General features: G+C 41.0%; 1 protein-coding gene across 1 annotated transcript; it reads right to left on the bottom strand.

The window, feature by feature from the left end:
• Positions 1–276: 276 nt before the first annotated feature.
• On the bottom strand, positions 277–15,749 carry LOC144680583 (lecithin retinol acyltransferase-like). Its single transcript, XM_078541737.1, has 2 exons — positions 14,399–15,749; positions 277–935 (listed from the first exon to the last, which is right to left on the bottom strand). The coding sequence occupies exons 1-2, from the start codon at positions 14,897–14,899 to the stop codon at positions 783–785; spliced, it is 654 nt and encodes a 217-aa protein (XP_078397863.1). The 5' UTR covers positions 14,900–15,749; the 3' UTR covers positions 277–782.
• Positions 15,750–21,651: the final 5,902 nt, after the last annotated feature.

Below are 21,651 nucleotides of genomic sequence, written 5' to 3'. Positions count from 1 at the left end.
GGTCACCATCTTTCTTAAAAGGAATTTGTTCCATTCCAGAAGGATAACTAGTTGAAGCAATCCCATCCAGTTTTAAAGAAACCAGATAGTCACTTCATTTGTTAATGATAAACAAGCAATGATGGTGAGCTTAGTTCTTCTGGCACAATTGTTGCTCTGTTCAAAAGATGTGAATTTTAATTATGAATTGGAGACCACTTTATATATGTAATTTAACCATAGACATTGTGTGGGGTGCAGGTTATGCATGCAGATAAAATAAATCTACTAATAAAGTCCTTTTTTAAAAAAAAGTGTTTTATTTCTTAATCTAAAAATATTTTAGGACCCACAGTATTTATAGATGCCAATTTAAAAAAGAACTGTTAATGTTCTGTGAGCAAATACACATTTGGACATTCAATCCACTGAGGATGCTGTGTGGCCGAAACTGAACAGTTAGCATATGCAAGTTAAAGCAAGAACGTAGGTGCATTTCCAAAGCAAGTATTCAAGATTTCAAATATAGTACATCTTTAGTGTTATAAAGTAAGAAAGTTACATTAAAATGTTTGATTTTAGGAGTCCATTCCATACAAAAATTTCCATTTTAAAAAGTCAGACGGGCTTACACAGTAAGCCCAATACAATTTTATTTTGTGTATTGATGGAGCTACATCTCACAAAAAGGCCAACTATTTTTTCTGAAACTGATGAACATTTATAAATTGTATTCCTCCTCTTTGTAAATAATTGGTAAGCTATAACACATATTTACATTACATTTGAGGCCACTGCACAAATTAGCCAGCCATCCATAGGAAGAATGGTATGAGGACTGTGGGGAGAGTGGTGGAGGGCCCAAAGCCCAGACAAAAAATCCCAGCCAGTCCTAATGCAGCAGTGACAAAAACGCTCCTCTGGTCCCGGATTATAGTCTTCACTGCTTCACAGAACTGAAAAACAAAAAATTGTAATGTTACTAAAAAAGGTTCAACTATGACAATTACAGAACCAGCTTAGGTTCAAATTTACAAAGTTAAGTGGTCAACTAAAATGGATGTTTCTGCACATTTGCATTTATAAAAAAAAAGGTCACGGTAGGATTAAATTCCAAAGGACAATGCAGCCTCCAAAATGTGGATAAAGTCTTATTATTGAGCCAAGTATTATTTTCAATATGCAGCAAAATAAGTCAACAAATACAAGTCAACAAATACTTCCATCCCCCAACAAGATCCCCTTGGGACACTGTGGTCCAGGGATCCTAGTTTGAAGGCCTACAATTTAATGTTTGTTGTGTGCTCAAATCTAGGAGTATTTGGGAAGTCTTTTAAAACACTGCTGTAGATTAATCTACAGTAGCCATATCAATTTTAAGTATGACACTGCCTTTATTGAATGTCCAGTAATGTTACTTGTAACGCTCATACGGAATTTAAAATATCAAAAAAAAACTAGTGCAGTTCCTTTGTTCACAGGAATATTTTTCATGATTGATAATTGCATTCTTTGCTTTTCAAACTCAGTAAATTAGAACCCAAACAAACATTCTATTAAAAACCACAGTATCAGAGTATGGATTATTTAAACCCCATGTAAATTTACTCACTGATGTGGAGAGTCTGGCTGCCCTTGATTAGGCTACTTTGCTTTTCCAAACTCAGTAAATTAGAACCCAAACAAACATTCTATTAAAAACCACAGTATCACAGTATGGATTATTTAAACTCCATGTAAATTTACTCACTGATGTGGAGAGTCTGGCTGCCCTTGATTAGACTACTTAGTTGCTATAGTGAACCAGAGGGAACACAAGCGAGTTCTGAATACTGTCCAAGCGTAATTCTTGCATTTTAATTAAATGGCAAAGATTTTATATCTGCGACTAGGCCTGAAAACACAACAGCATACAAATTCAGCCACCGTTTGTTGTGAGGAAAGCCTCTCTAATCGTACTTAGTTACCACGGCAAAAAAAAAGGGGAAATAAAAGTTCAGTGGAACTCATTGAGTGGGACAGCCAAAGGGTAAAAAAATGAAAAGGAAATGAAATTTCTAAAGCGTGCATAGGACTCGTTCCTCAACCAGTATGTTTGTATGCTTACAAGGGAAGAGGTGTTAAGTATGAGTGAACACCTCAGGAATGGTGGCCAGTTTTAAAGAAAAAGGGAAAAATCAGTATAAAAACCAAGGGCATCAGTTTGGATTAGGGTTATTTTAGAAACATGAGTGAGTTGGCTGAACTAAGGTGTTAAATGAAATTGGCATGCAGCATTACAAATAAATAATGGGATAGGTTTCTAAAGAGATTAAAAATAGACAAGGGAATAAACAAGTTATGTAAAACAACATCTGTTATGAAATCATTTACTCTACTTAGAAGTCAAATGTGGAATATTGAGTAGCTGATGGTATCTGGTCTTTTATTTAAGTAATAGAAATGTGATACTACCTTCACTTTTCTACATTAGGAGATGACCACCTGGAGCAAAATGTCCTTGTTCAAGAAATCTACAATTAATTTGACCATTAATTTCCACACCCCCTGGACAAGGTGAGGAACTCCTTAGAAAGTCACTTGTGCAATCTCACTTTAGCCAAAACATGGACCCATTTGTTGGTGTATTAGTGTGCAAGGATGCAACTATTAAATATTTACCAACAGCTTTTGGTGACCATGCTCTCCATCTGAAAGAGTCACATTTTCACTGATGTTGAGGAGATGTCAATGTGTTTAAATGGCATATTATTTGGAAACAGGCTGATTTGTGTGACTTAGATTTAATTGTTAATATTTTCCATAACTCAAGAATCTCCTCTAACTCAACCAAATAAAACTATTTGGTTGAGTTGCAGTTTGTCTCCTGCTTCACATCTTAGTTAGAAAATGTAGCGTTTGTAGAGTTTAGCCACATCCAAGTAGTACTAAAGGAAGAGTTCATCCACTTAGAAACATTAAAGTATGAAAACCCAAAGACAACTTTTAGCTCCATTTATTAATCCACACACAAAGACCACCTCCAGACCAAACTGGAAAGCTGAAAGTAGTCCTAAGTTAACCAACTTGAACAACAAACAGTGAAAGTCTCAAACAATCAGGGAAGGAAGCAGCTTACTTGTTCAATATTCCAAATTTACTACTGAACACTGGTCCCACAGCAACTAATGATAATGGGACAATCGAGTGCAGCACATGGAGTTTCTCATTTATCAGCAGAACAATTTGGTAAATGCAATTAACTGCTCAGGAAGCCATGGAACAATATAGAGGAGTCCATTCACAAGAAAGTGAGCTCCCTGCTAGCCAACTGCTTGCATTCATCTGCCAGTGTTACCTGGGCAACAGATGGTCCATGTCAGTGAGGCAGGGCTATCTCCATCAGTTGCATGAGATCAGCCAATTGTACCCACATTTCAACAAGGGTTAGTTGCCATTGAATTAATTCTCTGTAGGGTGACTTAAAAAAAAAAGAGCTGAAGTATAATGGAGTCATGTGTTGCTTATAACACACCACAGGTCACTCCAATGGCTGAGTGCCAGTGATGACACTGAACCAACTGTGCACAAGGGCTCCTCAAAAACCCTGCAAGTTTATTCAGTGAGTAATAGAACTTTATGGAGCAGAAGTTTCCGGTTTCAGCCACAGCTTCTTAGATTATCTACTCAAGCAATAGTAAGAATGCTACAATTGTACTTAGCTGCTGCAGAGGGATGAATTGTTGAAAAAGGGAAGACAAGGGAAACAGTGTTCCTGATGCCCATGAGAACATTAGAGGAGAGAATTGAGCTTGGCAGTGATGCCCCTACAACTGAGTAGCCAGTTGATACACTTCATCAAGGTTCATAAATGATGAATGGCCGCGCCAAGAAAACAGAGGTGGGTACCACAGTACTGACAGGAAAGAGTTAATGCCTTCAGGAGATTAGGGGATAAGAAGTGAAAACATATTTAATAAGGTAGAAAAGATTCATTGTAAAAAAAGCCTTGAAATGCTAAATAGTAACATTTGTTTCGAGGACAAACAAATGCATAACCAAGTTCAGATTTACTCTGCATCTTGTAGGGTCTACTGAAAAATAGGCATACACAAAATGCATACACAAAATGCAATGAAAGATTAACTGCATGAAGGTTTAGCATGAGCAAGTAGTAAATGCGGAACAAGTTGGCAAGCAAAACATTGAGGTACATATACTTAGGTCATCTCCTGGTAAATGGTACTACTGAGCACAATTTGGTAGTGTCTACAATGTGCAATCTTCTTCCAAGCCTCCAAGATCACATGGGTAGTGCACAATATGGAGCCTAGCTACCACCTTCTGCTGGTCTTGCTGAGCTGCTGTCTTCTTGGGAAGGGATCCTCTAGTGCCAAGTAGGGAAACCCTCTTATCCACCACACAGCTACAAGAACATCTTGTCAGCTAATAGTAATTGGAATGCAGTATTATACCCTCAATTGCCCACGGAATCAGCTTTGTGCCTTCACATTGCATTTTTCACTTCTTTTCTTGATGCGTTTTTGATATATTAAATTTGAAAAAATGCCAAAACAAATTTTTTGTTCTCATATGTAGACACTTGGCTTTAAGTGCACAAATCTGCTTAAATTTGACCCACTGGCCAGATCTTTTACACCCTCCATTAGGCTGGCTCCATGCAGAAGCTGCTATGAATGAATATTCATCAAAACAACCCACAGTGCCAGGCAATCAGCTCATCTCATTGCTGGTTAGTATTAAACCAGCAATTAGGTAGAAAAGTCAGTCTGTTTCCAACTATGGACTTTCAAATATTGATAGATGATCAATACAGGCCAAAGAAATTAAATTCTACAGTTAGGTCAAAAGATCAGAATTAAAGTGCCATATGCAGTACAAGGAGAATTCACTGGCTAGAGTGGGCCTCCTATACCTCTGGAGGCACTAGGGCCAGCTTGATTACATTAAAGCTCACCAGAGTCAGAACTGCTTTTGCAACCAGCACTAGAATAAATCTTCCCCATTGGAACCTCTGATTCTGGTCTTGTCATTGAGAATATAAACAGCATTATGAATCTGCCCACATTTCAGAATGCAGAGAAAAGTCAGAAAGTGCTCAAACCTGTACAGTTAGATGCATGAAATAACAATTCTGCTGCAAAAGATTTCATACTTAAAATTATTGACCATTCTTTATTTCATTCTAAGTGTGGTATTAACTTTAGCCACCGTATGGTTTTGAATGGTTAAACCTGGGTAAAGTAGATCATGAGGAGGACCTCAGGAAAACAGATACAACGATGGAAAGGCCAGGGAGTGGCAGATGGAGTTTAGTGCAGAGAAGAATGAAATGGTACACTTTAGGAGGACTAATGATGGAAAACACTACTATAAGTGACATGATCTTGGGAGTGTACATGAGCAAAGAAACTTTGTGAACCCCAGACAAATCCTCAGAGAAGGTGTCATGGTGGTTAAAAAGCATCTGAGTGACTGAGTTTCTAAATAGAAGAACAGAATAGAAAAGCAAGCTAGAACTTTATATAAATGGTTAAGCCTCAGCTGGAGTATTATGGACAATTCTAAACATCGCACTTCAGGAAAAAAAACTTAAAAGCTTTAGGAAGGGTACAGGAGGGGTTTACAAGGGTGTTATCAGGGATGAAGAACTTCACCTTGAGACAACATTGGACTGTTAGGACTCTTAAGAGAAGGTCAAGGTGACCAAAAAGAAGTTTATCCGAGAGGTTTTATTGGAGTAAGTAGGGGAAAAATATTCCCTCGAATGGATTAATAACTAAAGACCATGGATTCAAAATAGGAAAAATATATAGGGGGAAAGAGAACATTTTTAGTCAGTTGTCAGGATCTGGAATGCCGATTCCACAAATAATTTTAAAAGGGAGTTGGACAGGTACTGGAGGATGAGGAACTTACATGGTTTAAATCAACAAAAGGCAGCTCCCTCAGTCAGCACCTGCACGATGGGCCAAATAACTTCCTTCCATGCTGCAAGTTTATGATAAAATATCTGGCACTCATTGATTTCCTGGACCTTGATATTACATGAAAGTGTCTGAAGGCTTTTTTTCTCCCCAGAAAAACAGCAGTGGTTTCCTTCTAAAATGTGGATGAACATAAACCAAGACTGTTCACCAAAAGGCTTCTTTATGAGCTCCAGTCAAAAATGCAAACAAGGTTAAAAGTTTGTCATATCAGAAACAAATTTTATAAACTGAAAGCTTCCATGAGGTAGCAAGGAAATAAATAAAACCCCATGAACTCCCATTTGTATAATGACTGGAATGTTAGCCAGGTAACTGTGCCCCAAGGGACACACTCAGTCTAGCAGTGAAACACAGAAAACCCACAGTTCAAAGAAATAGGAATAAATTAAATGCTACATATTGAAGCATTTAGCACAAGTTACTGCACCAGTTAAAGCATTGGTTTCAGCTTTGCTGCTGCCCTGTATACAAGAGAACAGTCCACTGTTCTGAATCCAAGCCATTTGTCATAGTAACATCCTTAAGTAATTCAACCAAACCACAGTAGTCTACATTTTCAGCTAAAATGATGCCAAGGAGCCGATATAACTCTTGCAAAATATGCTCCAAATTTCAGGAGTTGCTTTGCCTGCTCCCAATTTGTCCCCATCACTTCCACTGACTTAATATATCCACCCTTAAGGAGCATAAGGAGGTTCAGTGATTAGACAGAATACTCAAAATAGGTAGCACATCTCAGCAAGGAAAAAAGCAATTATGATTCTGGGCAGTGATAAACAAGAATTAACTATATTTTGAATGGGGAATTCATGGGATACTGTGGAAGAGCTCAGAGGGATTGAGAGGTGAGTGTTTACAAAATATTAAAAGCAGCATCTAAAGTGTGCAATATTCAAAACTCCTGGAATTAGATTTTTTGACAAGAGGTATAAAATAGAAAATGAAGATATAATGGTGATATAAATACTTAAGCATACAGTAGCAAAAACACCGTTGGAGTACTGTTTGCAGTTCAGGCTACAACTTATAGAAAAGTATGTTGAGGCCAGAATTTTGGGTGCAGCATAGGTTCACCCTGAAACACCCTGATGGAAACAGTCTTCAGGTGATTGAAGGGTCCAGAACAAGGGGTTTGGAGGGAACATTCCCTGCTCAGGGCCAAGTTAAATGCAACCATAATGCTTTTGACATAATAGGAGTCCTATTCAAATAAATTTATGAGGCACCTGCACAAAATGTTTGGTTCAAGCTGAGGGGTAGGAAGCAGGGTGGGTGGTGCAGCTATGCAGCAATCTGGAATGTACAGTGCAGGAAACAAAAAAAAGGTCAAACAACCAGCATTCCCTTTAAGGTGCACTCATGCACAGCAATCTTAGAGGAATTACAGTGAAACAAGCAGACTGCATAGCAAAGAGAAATTAGAGGAAACTTTATGCATGCCTGCTTCTTAAGAGGCCCCTTTGCCACCCAAATGCAGTGGGCAGTTAAAATGGTGACCAGTTCAATTACAATGAGAGTGAGGTTTCACACAAAATGCTCCATTTTAAGTGATTCCCTGGCCTGTACCCCTAGAAAAAAGATGGGTTTAAAAATTATCCCTCATCTTAACTTAATGGATATGGTGGATAATGTTTTGTGTGTAGCAAGGGAAGCAATGTGCATCTCCAGGGACTAGAGCCTAGGATTGCTGCAAAAGAGGTGGCCAGCAATAAAGTGCTTTCAAGTCAGGTTTGGAGCAGAGAAGGACCCCATTCAGAACAAATGTGGGTAGGGGTGTAAACAGCAGAGGCAAAAGCAAAATTAGACGATCCTCAAGAAACAGCAGAGCTTGGGTCCAGAGGGAAAGCTTCTAGTTACTCCACCTAATAGCTCCTTTTCCCATCATCCATTTTGTTTGGTTATACAAAAATTGTATATTATAACCTGATACTGTAGGAGGGGCATTTACTTCATAACCCTGCGGTTAGATTTATGCTATAAAAATAGGTAACATTAAATCATACCTTATGCTGGCTCAAGTGCGACAAAGAAAATAGTTGACTTGCTGCATCTTGCCACATTATGTGCTCTAATTACTGGACTATGACTAAGATTGCCATTACCTCTTCTGAAATTCTGGGAATTCTGACTCATTCCATTCCCAGTCAGTTCAAGAAGCATTATTCCTTACAGGAATATAAGTGGTCCAGGCCCTACACTCTGGAAGTACCTCCCTGAACCTCTTGTACCTCTCACCTCCCTTTCTTTCAAAACCCTCCTTAAAAACCCACCTCTGATGAAGCTTCTAGTTACTCCACCGATAGCTCATTTTCCCATCATCCATTTTGTTTGGTTATGCCAAAATTGTTTTGCTGACCAAGTGATGTATTTCATTCCCCAATACCATCTTGTCACAGCTACTGGAAGTGTGAATGCACAACAGTATCAGTATGATACAGTAGATAATTGAAAATTTCTCAACCAGTCACCATATTGGATCACAGTTGAAAAGCAGTTACTTAAGTAAAATTGTGAAGGGTCTCCAGTGGCTGTGAAGCCATGCCTCCACAAAAGAAATAGGTCGAGAAGTAACATGTTTTAATTGCCAAAACACTTGAATAGTTAAGTCATCAGAGCACCTTGTTTGAAGATACTGTACAACAGAAAGTGGAGTCAAATTTAATGTTTGAAACCAGAATGCTTCTGCAGTCTGGTTATTTGCACTGTTAGGTCAACTACCTCATACAACTGTAATACAAACCAGTTCCTTTGTCATCAGCACTCTTAAAAAATGTAATTGTAAACTTCATAAATCAGAAGAGGCCCCCATAACACTTTCAGCCCCAGGGCTACCTACTGAGACAAACTTAATGCACAATGACAATAGAGATTGTTAGCTTTACAGCAACACATCTTAGCCCACGTATCACTATGGCCAATATCAGCATCCTCCAAAGTATGACAAACCCAGACCAGGAATGACCCCAGCCTGGTCACCAAGAATCCCCTAATATATGGAACTGTGCAACCATGTATGATCGTTTCTTTTGTGTTGGTACTGTAAAAATGTGTATTATTGCATGCAGTCCAGAGACAGTTGAGAACATGTAATCTATTTTTATAAAAACAGCTTCAAGGTACTGAATTTTTTCTTAAATATAAAACACTAACCTTTGAATTCACCCTTTTGAGTTTTATAGAAATTGATTTAAAATGTTTATACATTAACTTCGGGCAAAAAAAGGACTGAAATGACAAAGTAACCACCATTTTGATGAATATTAGTTAATGTCTAATTAAAAGGTCAGAGCTGCTGATCAGCCCCTGACCTCATGTTACATTGCATTAATTTAAATAATAATATCATTAACCTTTTCACATTCAATTAAGCCAGCTCTTTAGTTACAAATACCAACTGAAAATGTGTTGAATATTTAGTTAGTTCCAGAAGGAACTATCTACCTACCAATTGAGTTTTGTTTCAACTTTAATATCGCTTGATATCACCTTGAAAGCCTTGTAAGCGAACAACTTGCATTTATGTAGTGCCTTTAACATAGCAAAACATACCACACCACTTTACAGGAACATTAGTAAAATTTAACACTAAGCCATATAAGATTTTAACAGTGATGACAAAGTTTGGTCAAAGAGGTGGCTTTTAAAGGGAGAGGTCAAGAGACAGATTTAGGAAGAGAATTCCAGAGCTTAGGGCCTAGGCACAGACACCAACACTGGAGCTATTAAAATCAGGGATGTTCAAGAGGTCAGATTTGGAAGAATACGGATTTTTTTTTTTAAAAAGAGGGTTTCAGTCTGGATGAGGATTCATAGGAAGGAGTGAGGCCATGATTTGAAAACAAGATGAGAACTTTTTAAAAACCTAGCTGTTACTTAGCCAAGAGCCAACGTATGTCAGTAAGCACTGGGGTGATGGGAAAACAAGACTTGGTGAGAGTAAGGGAACGGACAGAGTTTTGGATGGCAGCATTGGTGAGGCCGACCGGGAATGCACTGGAGTACTCAAGTCTGGAGCTAACAAGGACATGGATGAGGGCTTCTGTAGCAGATGAGCAAAGACATCAGCGGAATTGGCTAATGTTATACAGAGGTGGTCAGTGATGGCACAGATAGGTGGTTGGAAACTCATCTCAGGGTCCAATGATACCAAGCTTGTGAACAGTTTGATTCAACCTCAAGTCAGTTGCTAGGGAAAGATTGAATTGGTGGCTAAAGAACTGAATTTGTAGCAGGACTAAGTGGCAATGGCTTTGGTCTTCCCAATATTTACTTGATGTTGCACAAGCAGTTTGATCACTTAGAGACACCTGTGCAGGATTCCAGAGTCGATGGAGATGGATGTTGTTAGCATACAGGTAGTAACTGACTTTGATGTTGCTGAGGGGCAGCATGTAGATGTGAAAGAATATCATTCAATGTAATGGGGATGGATCACAAAACTCCAACATCTGGTTCACTGCATCAAAGTCTTTTAGTTTACCAGTAAATTAAATGCATAGATGTAAAGGTAGAATAATAATTCAACCAGCAAGTCAACATTCTAGAAATTGGTTAGGGCTTTCTGGGTCCTGGAAGTGGTTATTCTAGCACTCCACACTTAATTAGGTCTCCAGAACAAAACTGAATTGCCCCTAAGAAGCTGAAAATATTTTTAGCAGTTTTATTGAATCTTGGACTTAATGTTCACCCAATATGATAGTAATTTTAACAAAAGATTGCAGTCAAATTTGATGTGTACATCAAGTGGATATTAAACTGGCTTATACAATTGTCAGGTCATTTATATAAATCACTGTTGCTTCCTAGCCCAAACTGGCTTCAGAGTTATTCTCCACTTAAATAAGTAATCCCTCCTGCCCTTACTGCAAAACAGCCCCAAAATGGGTCCATTAGAAATTGGAGCCACACGTGCTAAAATCAAAGTTTAGAGCCACTACTTTATGATTGTCAGTCTGTCCAAATTTGACCCAGAATAAATTGAGACCACCTCACTCAGGCAGAAGGTGAGAGCTAAAGGAGTTAATGGTGATGTACAGCAGTTAAATTGCAGTTGGTTGCCCATGGCTACTCCTTGTTGGATAATGACTTTGAAATAAGCACAGACAGATGACTTGAGCCATCTCAGCATATCTGCTTCAGCATGAAAATGGGATGGTCCATTGGAATCTGGGTAGAGGCACCAGCTACAGTCTGTTCTGCATTAATCTATGGGTTTCTGAAATAGTGTCAATAGCCAGCAACTATCCTTGATCTAACAAGGATTGTCCACTTTCCTTACTGTCTTGAACAAGCAATAGATTGCCACAAAAGTGAAGGAATTGTGGCTGTTTAGGGTATTGTGAATTCATTTGTATGATTTAATTTGTGGTCCAGCACCATGCAGTATCCTTTTCTATTCTCCTGCTGTTAGGGAACTGGACAGGCATGTGTGAACCAATGGGGCACTATGAATCTTAAAAACCTGATGCAGAAAAAAAAAGTGCTGTTGCTGTCTTTCCATTAAGTGTTTTTTCCTGACAAAGTTCTGGTTGTTTGATGAGTTAGTCTACCAAAGATAGGGCTGAAAATGTATCCAATCATGGCTTGGGAGGACCTGGTCACAAATGTAGTGTTGTAGTAATAGCTCCATGTACTGGAACTTGTGTGGAGGTTCTGTTTAAGGAAATGGCACATTTCTTAGACAAAGAGGCAAATCTCTTCAAATATGACTCTGGGATGAGCAAATCCCACATGCAATTGTACATATCTTTCTCATAGATGGGAATTCCTTTTGAACATTCCTAAGATGATAAATGTGCTTCCTACTGTGAAATTGCATCTGTAAACAGACTGCTGTGGGAAGAGATGATACTGCAACATTATTCCAATGCAAAGTGAAAATGCCAAAGGCAATCCAAAAGCTAAAAAAACTGACCCAGTGATAATCAAACATCCTAAAAAGTAGTAAACACCAACAAGTTATCAAATTTCAACACTATGTGCTACCTATAAAAGGAATTACCAGGTGAGGAAAAAAACAAGTGGTTGACTTGTGTATGGAACCAATTTGCATTTGCTAAAAACTCTTAGGAACTCTAATCAGGCTTTTACGCACTCTTCAGAAGGCCTCCCTTAGAATAATTTCTATATGATACCAAGGAAGCGTTGCACTGTCAGAGCTTTTAGATGGGATGTAAAACTGAGGTGGATGTAAAAGATCCCATGGCATTATTTCAAGAAGAGCAGGAGAGTTAACTCCAGTGTCCTGACCAATATTTATCCCTCAATCAACATCACAAAAAAGAGATTATCTGGCCATTATCAAACCACTAATCCTGGGAGCTCACGGGGTGAAAATTAGCTGCTGTGTTTCCTGCATTACAACAGTGACTGCACTTCAAAAAGTACTTCATTGACCATAAAGTGCTTTGAGACAACTGGTGGTTGTAAAAGTGCTATATGAATGCAAGCCTTTCTTGACTAGAATGGAAATGTAAGACGTTGCACTAAAGTGTTGAAACTTGGTTAGACCACACTTGAACTGTGTGGAGGCACAGGAGATGGTGCAGAGAAAATGTACATGAATGATACCAGAAATTAGAGTATTCATATCAGGAGAGGGTCGACAGGCTGCTGAAAGACCGATTAGAGGTCTTTAAAAATTAAAAAAAAGTTTTGATAAGAGTAGGATACAGACAGAGAATGTTTCCTCTTGTGGGAAAGAGCATAACTAGAGGCCATCGATATAAGGTGGTTACCAAGAAATTCAATCGGGAAGTCAGAAGAAACTTCATCCAAAGAGCATTAAGAATATGGAACTGAGTGATTGACACAAATAGTACAGATACATTTAAGGGGAAACTAGAAAAGCACTTGAGGGAGAAGGGAATAGAAGGCGATGGATTTAGAGAAGGAAAGATGGGAGGAGGCTGAAGTGGAGCATAAACACCAGCATGTTCCGAAGAGTCATATGGATTCAAAACGTTAGCTGTTTTTCTCTCCACAGATGGTTGTTAGACCTGGTGAGTTGTTCCAGCATTGTTTTTGTTTGATTTCCAGCATCCACAGTATTTTGCTTTTACCAGCATGGACTGGTTAGGCCGAATGGCCTGTTTGTGTCCCGTATACATGTATATCCCATGCAATGGTCATTGAATTCAGAGCCTGTGACTCTGCTGCTTAAGTCCAAAGCTTGGTTTCAAAGGGTATTGCTTGGTCCAAGGTTGGATACCGAATAGCAACACCCTAGTCGGATCATTCCCCCCTCTGGATGGTCACATAGCCAAACTGCATTTAATAGTCCAAGAATATCACAAAATGATGCAACTAAAAACTTCACAGAAAACCTTATTAACATTAGAAATGAACAATAAGATTTAGACCAAGAGACAGAAATCCAATACGTTTTTCTACTAAGCCCTGCAATTGTACGGAGAAAAATGCAGGAAAACACAATGTTACTTTTTAAAAAGTTGCAGCTCGGGAAGATAATGTTCTGCCGTAGTACAAGTTCGACCTGTGTCGGAATGAGACGGTTTATATTTATTGAAGCACCAACGCAGATCAATTGCTTTTTGCCAAACCATTCTGTTACAAAAACAAAAATTGCTGAAAAAAAACTCAGGTCAGATGCTGTCAGACCTTCTGAGTTTTTCCAGAAATTTTTGTTTCAGATTTTCAGCATCCGCAGTATTTTGCTTTCATTCTGTTACTGGTGACTTCAACTGACTTTGAAATTCTTGCCCTTTTTAAATGATCAATACCGATCACCAATGCTGGCCGCCAACCCAGCTATTCTCTGGAAAATATGTTTTGCATGTGGCATACTCAAGGAGATCTTCGCATTTACTCATTTGAAGATGCGGACCGGGGGCGGGGGAACTTACTCTCTGGCCTGGCCTGGAAAAGTGTATTGATACAAGAACTGACACGGTGTTGTAGACCTACCTTAAAACTAGCACGGATTTTCTGAGCAGAAAGCAAGGAGCTTGCACCATGTGCTTGCACTGCCACTTAGTCTCTGTTGCTCATTTGGGGTCAATACGAAGTTTCCGCTGACTCCAAAGCAGACGTTTCGGAGGGCATTCGTACATACCGGTAATAGGAGCATTCAAGGATATTTTCAGAAGCCATTTTAAGAGTACATATACTTTAAGTTTAAAATGAAAACATTTGCCAATCTTGAATTACATTTACAAGAGAAAACCTGTACTTACTGTAGAGAGAGAGTCTTTTATTGATTCCCCAGACCACAACCGTTTGTGGAATAGACAAAACTTAATTGAATTAAAACCCAACCACATGCTGATCCAAATTAGTAACCTAGACTATAATCTTAAAAAAGGATTTGCAAGAATTAAAACACATTTTATGCTAGAAACTTAAAGATACAGAACATGAAGGATAACGTTCAGATCCAAAGTGTCCACAAGCACGTAATCCAACTTTACCTTGTCAGTCTGGATGCTCACCGCGGTGCCATATCGACAGTAAGTAACAAAATGTTCACAGTTGTTCCACAAGAGGCTGTACTCTGTGCTTCCCACCAGTTTCTCTGCTCTCCTTGCAACCTCTTCATTGGGAAGTGCCGGCTTCTTACACAGTGCGTCCATGTGGTTCACTATAATGCAGGCTCCGTAGGCAAAATCCTCCACCGAGTCCACTCTGATACTCGCGTTCCTGGAGATGACGCCCAGGATGAGCCGCTGGTTGGTCACCACGTCCCGGATCAGCTTCTTGTCGTCGGTAAACAAGGGCAGGATGTCGGGCATCAGGTGAGCAACTTTCTCATCCCCCAGATAAATGCCATAGTGCGTGAATAGTGTCCGTGACACTTCCAACAGATCCCCCCTTTTGAGGGAGGATAGGTCGCAGAAGTTTGCATTGCTGTCGGACTCGGAGGCCATTCTCTCAGTCAATGAGAGGGGTTGATGTTCCCCTCTGTTGTCCATGAGCCTGTGTTACAATCTCTCAGCTCCATCCTCCCAGCGCCTTTTATAATCACAGGCCGGCGCGTGGACACCGAAACACAACAAGTGATTGGCTGTCCCCGGAATTTCGGCGCCTGCCATTGGTGGCGGTGAGTGTTCCACTGGGAGACTGCGGGACGCGTGCTGGGCGGGACTGGAAACCTCAGCTGAGGCGTCAGTGCCATCAGTGTATCCAGAGAGAGAGAAAGAGGATACACCATGCACACACACATAGACAGACAGACACACAGAGTTCATCCACACACACACACACACAGTTCATCCACACACACAGAGACACACACTGAGTTCACCCACACAGACAGAGAGACACGCACAGTTCATCCACACACAGAGTTCATCCACACACACACACATACACTGAGTTCATCCACACAGACAGACACACAGAGTTCATCCACACACACACACACACTGAGTTCATCCACATAGACAGACAGACACACAGAGTTCATCCACACACACACACACACACTGAGTTCATCCACACAGACATGGAGACACACACAGTTCATCCACACACATAGAGAGACACACTGAGTTCATCCACACACAGACAGACACACAGAGTTCATCCACACATACACACACACTGAGTTCATCCACACAGACAGAGACACACACAGTTCATCCACACACATAGAGAGACACACACTGAGTTCATCCACACAGACAGAGAGACACACACAGTTCATCCACACACATAGAGAGACACACACCAGCTCATCCACACAAACACGTAGACAGAGACACACAGAAAGTTCAACCACACAAGCACATAGAAAAAGAGGGAGACACACAGTTCATCCACACACACATAAAGAGAGAGAGACAAACACACTTCCACACACAGAGACAGAAAGAGACACACACAGAGTTCATCCACACACAGGCACATAGACAGAGAGAGAAACACGCACAGTTCATCCACAAACAGAGACAGAGAGACACATACACACACAGAGTTCATCCACACGCACATAGAGAGAAACAAACACACACAAAGAGTTCATCCACAAACACACATTTCATCCACACACACACATACACACAATTCATCCAAACACACGTAGAAAGTGGGACACACACAGAGTTCATCCACATATAAACACATAGACAGAGAGAGAGAGACACACACACACACACACACACACAGAGTTCATCACACACCAACACATAGACAGAGAGACTTACACACAGTTCATCCCCACACACATAGACAGAGAGTGACACACAGTTCATCCAAACACAGAGAAAGAGACACACGCAGTTCATCCACACACAAGGAGAAAGAGAGAGAGAGACAAACACAGTTCATCTGCACACACATAGACAGAGAGAGACACTCACAGAGAGTTCATCCACACACACACACATAGACAGGGAGAGACACACACACACAGTTCATCCACACACACACAGAGAAAGAGAGAGACATTCACACAGTTCATCCACACACACATAGACAGAGAGAGTCACACACAGAGAGTTCATCCACACACAGAGACAGAGAGACACACACAGAGTTCACCCAATACACATATAGAGAGACATACAATTCATCCACACACACATCGACACAGAGAGAGACACACACAGAGTTCATTTACACACACACAGACATGGAGAGACATACACACGCAGTTCATCCACACACGGAGAGACAGAGAAACACACACACACACACACACACACAATTCATCCACACACACTCAGAAAGAGAGAGACATACACACAGTTCATCCACACAAACACAGAGAGTCCATCCACACAGAGAGACAGAGAGTCTATCCACACAGAGAGACAGAGAGAGAGTCCATTCTCACACAGAGCAGGACAGAGAGGGTCCATTGTTACAGAGATATAGAGAACGTCTAGCCACACAGAGAGAGGGACAAAGAGTATCCATCCTCATAGAGAGAGACAGAGAGAGTCCATTCCTACAGAGAGACACAGGGAGAGTCCATCCTCACAGAGAGACGCAGAGAGAGTGCATTGTCACAAAGAGACACAGAGAGACTCCATCCTCATAGAGACACAGAGAAGGTACATCATCACAGAGAGACCTAGAAAGGGTCCATCCTCACAGAGAGCCAGAGAGTCCGTCCTCACAGAGAGAGACAGAGAGTGTCCATCCTCATGGAGAAACACAGAGAGAGTCCACCCTCACAGAGAGAGAAAGAGGGAGCCTATTCACAGAGTGACACAAAGAGAATCCATCCTCACAGAGAGAGTCCATTTACACAGAGAGACACAGAGAGAGTGCATCCTCACTAAGAGACACCGAGGGAGACCAGTCTCAGAGAGAGACACAGAGAGCATCCATCCATACTGAGAGACATAGAGAGAGTCCTTTCATACAGAGAGAGACAAAGAGAGTCCATTCCCACAGAGAGACTGCGAGAATCCATCCTCACAGAGAGACACAGAGAGTGTCCATCCCCAAGGAGAGAAACAGAGGGACTCCTTTCAGGCCGACAAACACAGAGAGGGCCCATCATCACAGAGGGACATAGAGAGAGTCCACTCACACACAGAGAGAGAGAGAGAGTGCCTTCAGACAGAGAGAGACAGAGCGAGTCCACCCACACAGAGAGACACAGGGAAAGTCCATCCACACAGAGTGGGACAGAGAGGGTCCATTGTCACAGAGAGACATAGAGAGAGTCTAGTCACACAGAGAGAGGGACAGAAAGTATCCATCCTCACAGAGAGAGTCCATTTCTACATAGAGGCACAGAGAAAGTCCATTCTAACAGAGTCCATCCTCACAGAGAAGATACAGAGAGATGCATCCACACAGGGAGAGTCCATCCACACAGAGAGACAGAGAGAGAGTCCATCCTCACACAGAGTGAGACAGAGAGGGTCCATTGTCACAGACGGACATTGAGAGAGTCCAGTCACACAGAGACACAGAAAGTCCATTCGCTGAGAGAGAGCCCATCCTCACAGAAAGACACAGAGAGAGTCCATCCTCACAGAGAGGTACAGGGAGAGTCCATCCACGCTGAGAGACACAGGGAGAGTCCATCCCCACAGAGAGACGCAGAGAGTGTCCATCCTCACAGAGAGACACAGAGAGTGTCCATCCTCACAAAGAGGTACAGGGAGAGCCCATCCACACAGAGAGACATGGAGAGAGTCCATCCTCACACAGAATGAGGCAGAGAGGCTTCATTGTCACAGAGACATAGAGAGAGTCTAGTCACACAGAGAGAGGGACAGAGAGTATCCATCCTCACAGAGAGAAGACAAGAGAGAGTCCATTTACCCAGAGAGACACAGAGAGAGTCCATTCACTCAGAGAGACACAGAGAGAGTCCATTCACACAGAGAGACACAGAGAGAGCCCATCGTCACAGAGAGACACAGAGCGTGTCCACCCCCACAGACAGAAACAGAGGGAATCCTTTCAGGCCGAGATACACAGAGAGGGTCCATCGTCACAGAGGGACATAGAGAGAGTCCATCCTCACAGAGAGACACAGAGAGAGTCCACCATTTCAGAGGAGATACAGAGAGAGTCCACCCACACAGAGAGATAGAGAGTATCCATCCTCACAGAAAGATGACAGAGAGAGTCCATCCCCACAGAGACACAGAGAGACTCCATCATCACAGAGAGCCACAGAAAGAGTCCATCCCCACAGAGAGCCACAGAGAGAGTTCATCTCCACAGAGAGTGTCCAACTCACAGACGGAAACAGAAGGACTCCTTTCAGGCCGAGTAACACAGGGAGAGTCCATCCACACAGAGAGACACAGGGAGAGTCCATTCCCAGGGAGAGTCCATCCACACAGCGAGCCAGAGAGTTGATCCACACGGAGAGATACAGAGATTGCCCATCCTCACAGAGAGCCACAGAGAGAGCCCATCCTCACACAGCGCGAGACAGAGGGGGTCCATTGTCACAGAGAGACATAGAGAGAATCTAGTCGCACAGAGAGAGGGGCAGAGAGTATCCATCCTCAGAGAGAGAAGACAAGAGAGAGTCCATTCCTACAGAGAGAGATGCAGAGAGAATCAATCCTCACAGAGAGACATAGAGAGAGTGCATCTTCACAGAGAGAGGAACAGAGAGGGTCCATCGTCACAGAGAGGCATAGAGAGAGTCCATCCTCAGTCAGAGACACAGAGAGACTCAATCCTCACAGAAAGAAACACAGAGCGAGTGCATTCACACAGAGAGACACAGAGTGAGCCCATCCTCATACAGAGAGTCACAGAGAGAGTCCATCAGCACAGAGAAACATAGAGAGAACCCATCCTCGCAGAGAGACATAGAGAGTCCATTCACTCAGAGAGGGGGACAGAGTGTGTCCATCTTCACAGAGAGACACAGAGAGAGTGCATCCTCACCGAGAGACACAGCGTCTTGAAGCTATTAATGTATATGATATTGGAAAATATTTTCCTTTTAAAATAGAGGTTAAATCTGTAGGTGTGTCTTAATTGGATTAAAGCCAGCTAATCTGGGTGCTTTGATGTGTACTAGTTTTGAGATGTACGAGAGGTAGAGTGCATTTGCATTTTTTTGACTGGAGCATACCAGAAGGCGAGTGAAACCTGGCACCTAGCTAACAGAGACCAAGCAATATGTTTATATTACTAATGAAATTGGTGATATGAAAGGGGTTTTATTGTTAGAAGAGGCTGGGGATACAATGAGAATTTACATTCAGTGAGCTGTGCTAGGTATAACTTTAGCAGTTTTCGTGTGTGCAGAGCAGAGGCAATATAAGATCAAAGTAGCTGTAAGCCTACAACTGTCTCCACAGGAACCAAAGTGAAAGAAACCTCATTTTGAATTCGGAAGGTGAAAATGTTTTGCCTGGTGTCTGCTTAAAAATCTATGGGCTGTTGTTGCCTTAATGGAGATTAGTTTGGGAATTTGTTCTAAGTTATGACAGTAGTGATTTGTAGCCATGTTAATGTGTTGTAACTTAATGAAATGTCTTATTTTGTTTAATATAAAACCTCTCGTGAACTGGTGATCTGATTCCTGAATTTAGAGTTGCATCTCGAACACACCACTTCAAATATAGGTAATGACAGTTGTTTAAAGTTTCCCTTTGGGATTTTTAAATAACTCAGCTTTACCAAATGGCTGCCTCTTAACAATTGGGGGCTCGTCCAGGATAAAAATATTTCAATTCTTTCATTGGTTTGAAACTGGTGAATCTTAAGGTTACGAGTACGAGAAGCACTTTGAATTCAGAAGTTGATGAGGTATTTTAGATGTGGTGAGACTGCAAGATGGCTTTGGCAATTGCTAAGACTTGTCTGGGAGTAGAAGAGATAACTCTGATTGGGTTGGAAAAAATAACCAAAAGTAAGTTAGCAGATAAGTTAAAATTGGGATTACCTGCGGGGCCTAGGAAGTCAGATATAATTACAAGTATAGCACAGCAAGTGAAAGAAAAGTGGAAGTGAAACCTGACAAGAGTGAGTCACCGCTGGAAGTAGTGAGACTTCAGTTGCAAATGAAATAGCTTGAATTAGAAGCAAAGGACAGAGAAATGTCTTTTAAAAGGGAATTAGAAATTGTGAAGATAAAGAAGGAGGAAAGAGAAAAAGAAAGAGAGAGAGAATTCCAACTGAAACTGTTAGCAGTTAAAAAAGAGATGCCAGTAGTTGAGGAAGGATTTATTTCTAGAGTAGAACCCAGTGAGGAGATGCTTAAATTTGTATAAGCTCTTCCAAAGTTCGAGGAAAAAAATATTGAAGCATTCTGTATTTCATTTGAGGAGCTAGCTAAAGAGATGAAATGGCCACAGGAAAATTGGATGTTATTATTACAGTCTAAGTTGTTAGGTCAGGTGCTTGAGTTATATGCTTTGCTTTCAGAAGAAATGTCAGTGAATTATGATGTGATGATTTTGAGTGCATATGATTTGATCCCTGAAGCATATAGGCAGAAATGTAGTAATATGAGAAAACAGCCCGAGCAAACTTAGATTGAATTTGAAAGAGTAAAACAAAATAATTTTGACTGGTGGATCCAAGTGTTAAAAATAGACAACCTATGCAGCTCTCAGGGAAGTAATTATTTTGGAAGAATTTAAAGATTTAATCGCTTCGGTAGTGAGAACTTGTGGAAGAACAGAGGGTTGATTCTGTAAGACAAGCAGCAGAGATAGCTGATGATTATGAGTTAGTTCATAGAGCTAAACCTTTTTCGTCACCCTTTCAAATCGGAAAAGGATAAAAAATGGGAAGGCGAAAGGAGGGTAGGTTGTCAGGGAAGAGAAGGAGTAGCTGGAAGTTCCCAGGAAGTTTTTTCTCAGAATAAAAAGGAAGGAGCTGAAGGTAGAAGTGACATTCGAAAATTGAGGTGTTTTCATTGTAATAAAGTGGGGCACACAAAGTCAGTGTGTTGGAGATTGCAGGAAAAATTTGTTGGAACTGTTGGGGTACAGAAAAGCTCTGGAAGTAAAAGTACTGTGGGTTCTGAGGTTCAGGCACAGGAGAAACCAGTGGTTTGTGTACAGGTGAAACAGGAAGAATCAGTGAAAGGTGAAGAAGTGGGAATGTGTTCACAGTTTACTCAAGAGAATTCTGAAGAACAGGTTGCAGAAATGTTTAAAGACTTTGTATGTGAAGGGAAAGTCTTTTATGTGTACAGGGTGGAGTAGGTAAAGAAGTTAAAATTTTAAGAGACACAGGAGCTAGTCAATCCTTAATGTTGTGGGATAGTGATATTTGTTGT

This window comes from Cetorhinus maximus, chromosome 1 (genome assembly GCF_964194155.1).
Source record: "Cetorhinus maximus chromosome 1, sCetMax3.hap1.1, whole genome shotgun sequence".
Lineage (NCBI taxonomy): Eukaryota > Metazoa > Chordata > Chondrichthyes > Lamniformes > Cetorhinidae > Cetorhinus > Cetorhinus maximus.
This window is presented reverse-complemented; position numbering and strand designations above follow the sequence as displayed.

Bases quoted from the DNA above. Each gene is read 5' to 3' on its own strand.
- LOC144680583 (XM_078541737.1), bottom strand. From the start codon at position 14,899: ATGGACAACAGAGGGGAACATCAACCCCTCTCATTGACTGAGAGAATG. The intron at 936-14,398 runs GTAAAGTTGGAT...TTTGTTTTTCAG, and splicing joins TGAGCATCCAGACTGACAAG to TTCTGTGAAGCAGTGAAGAC.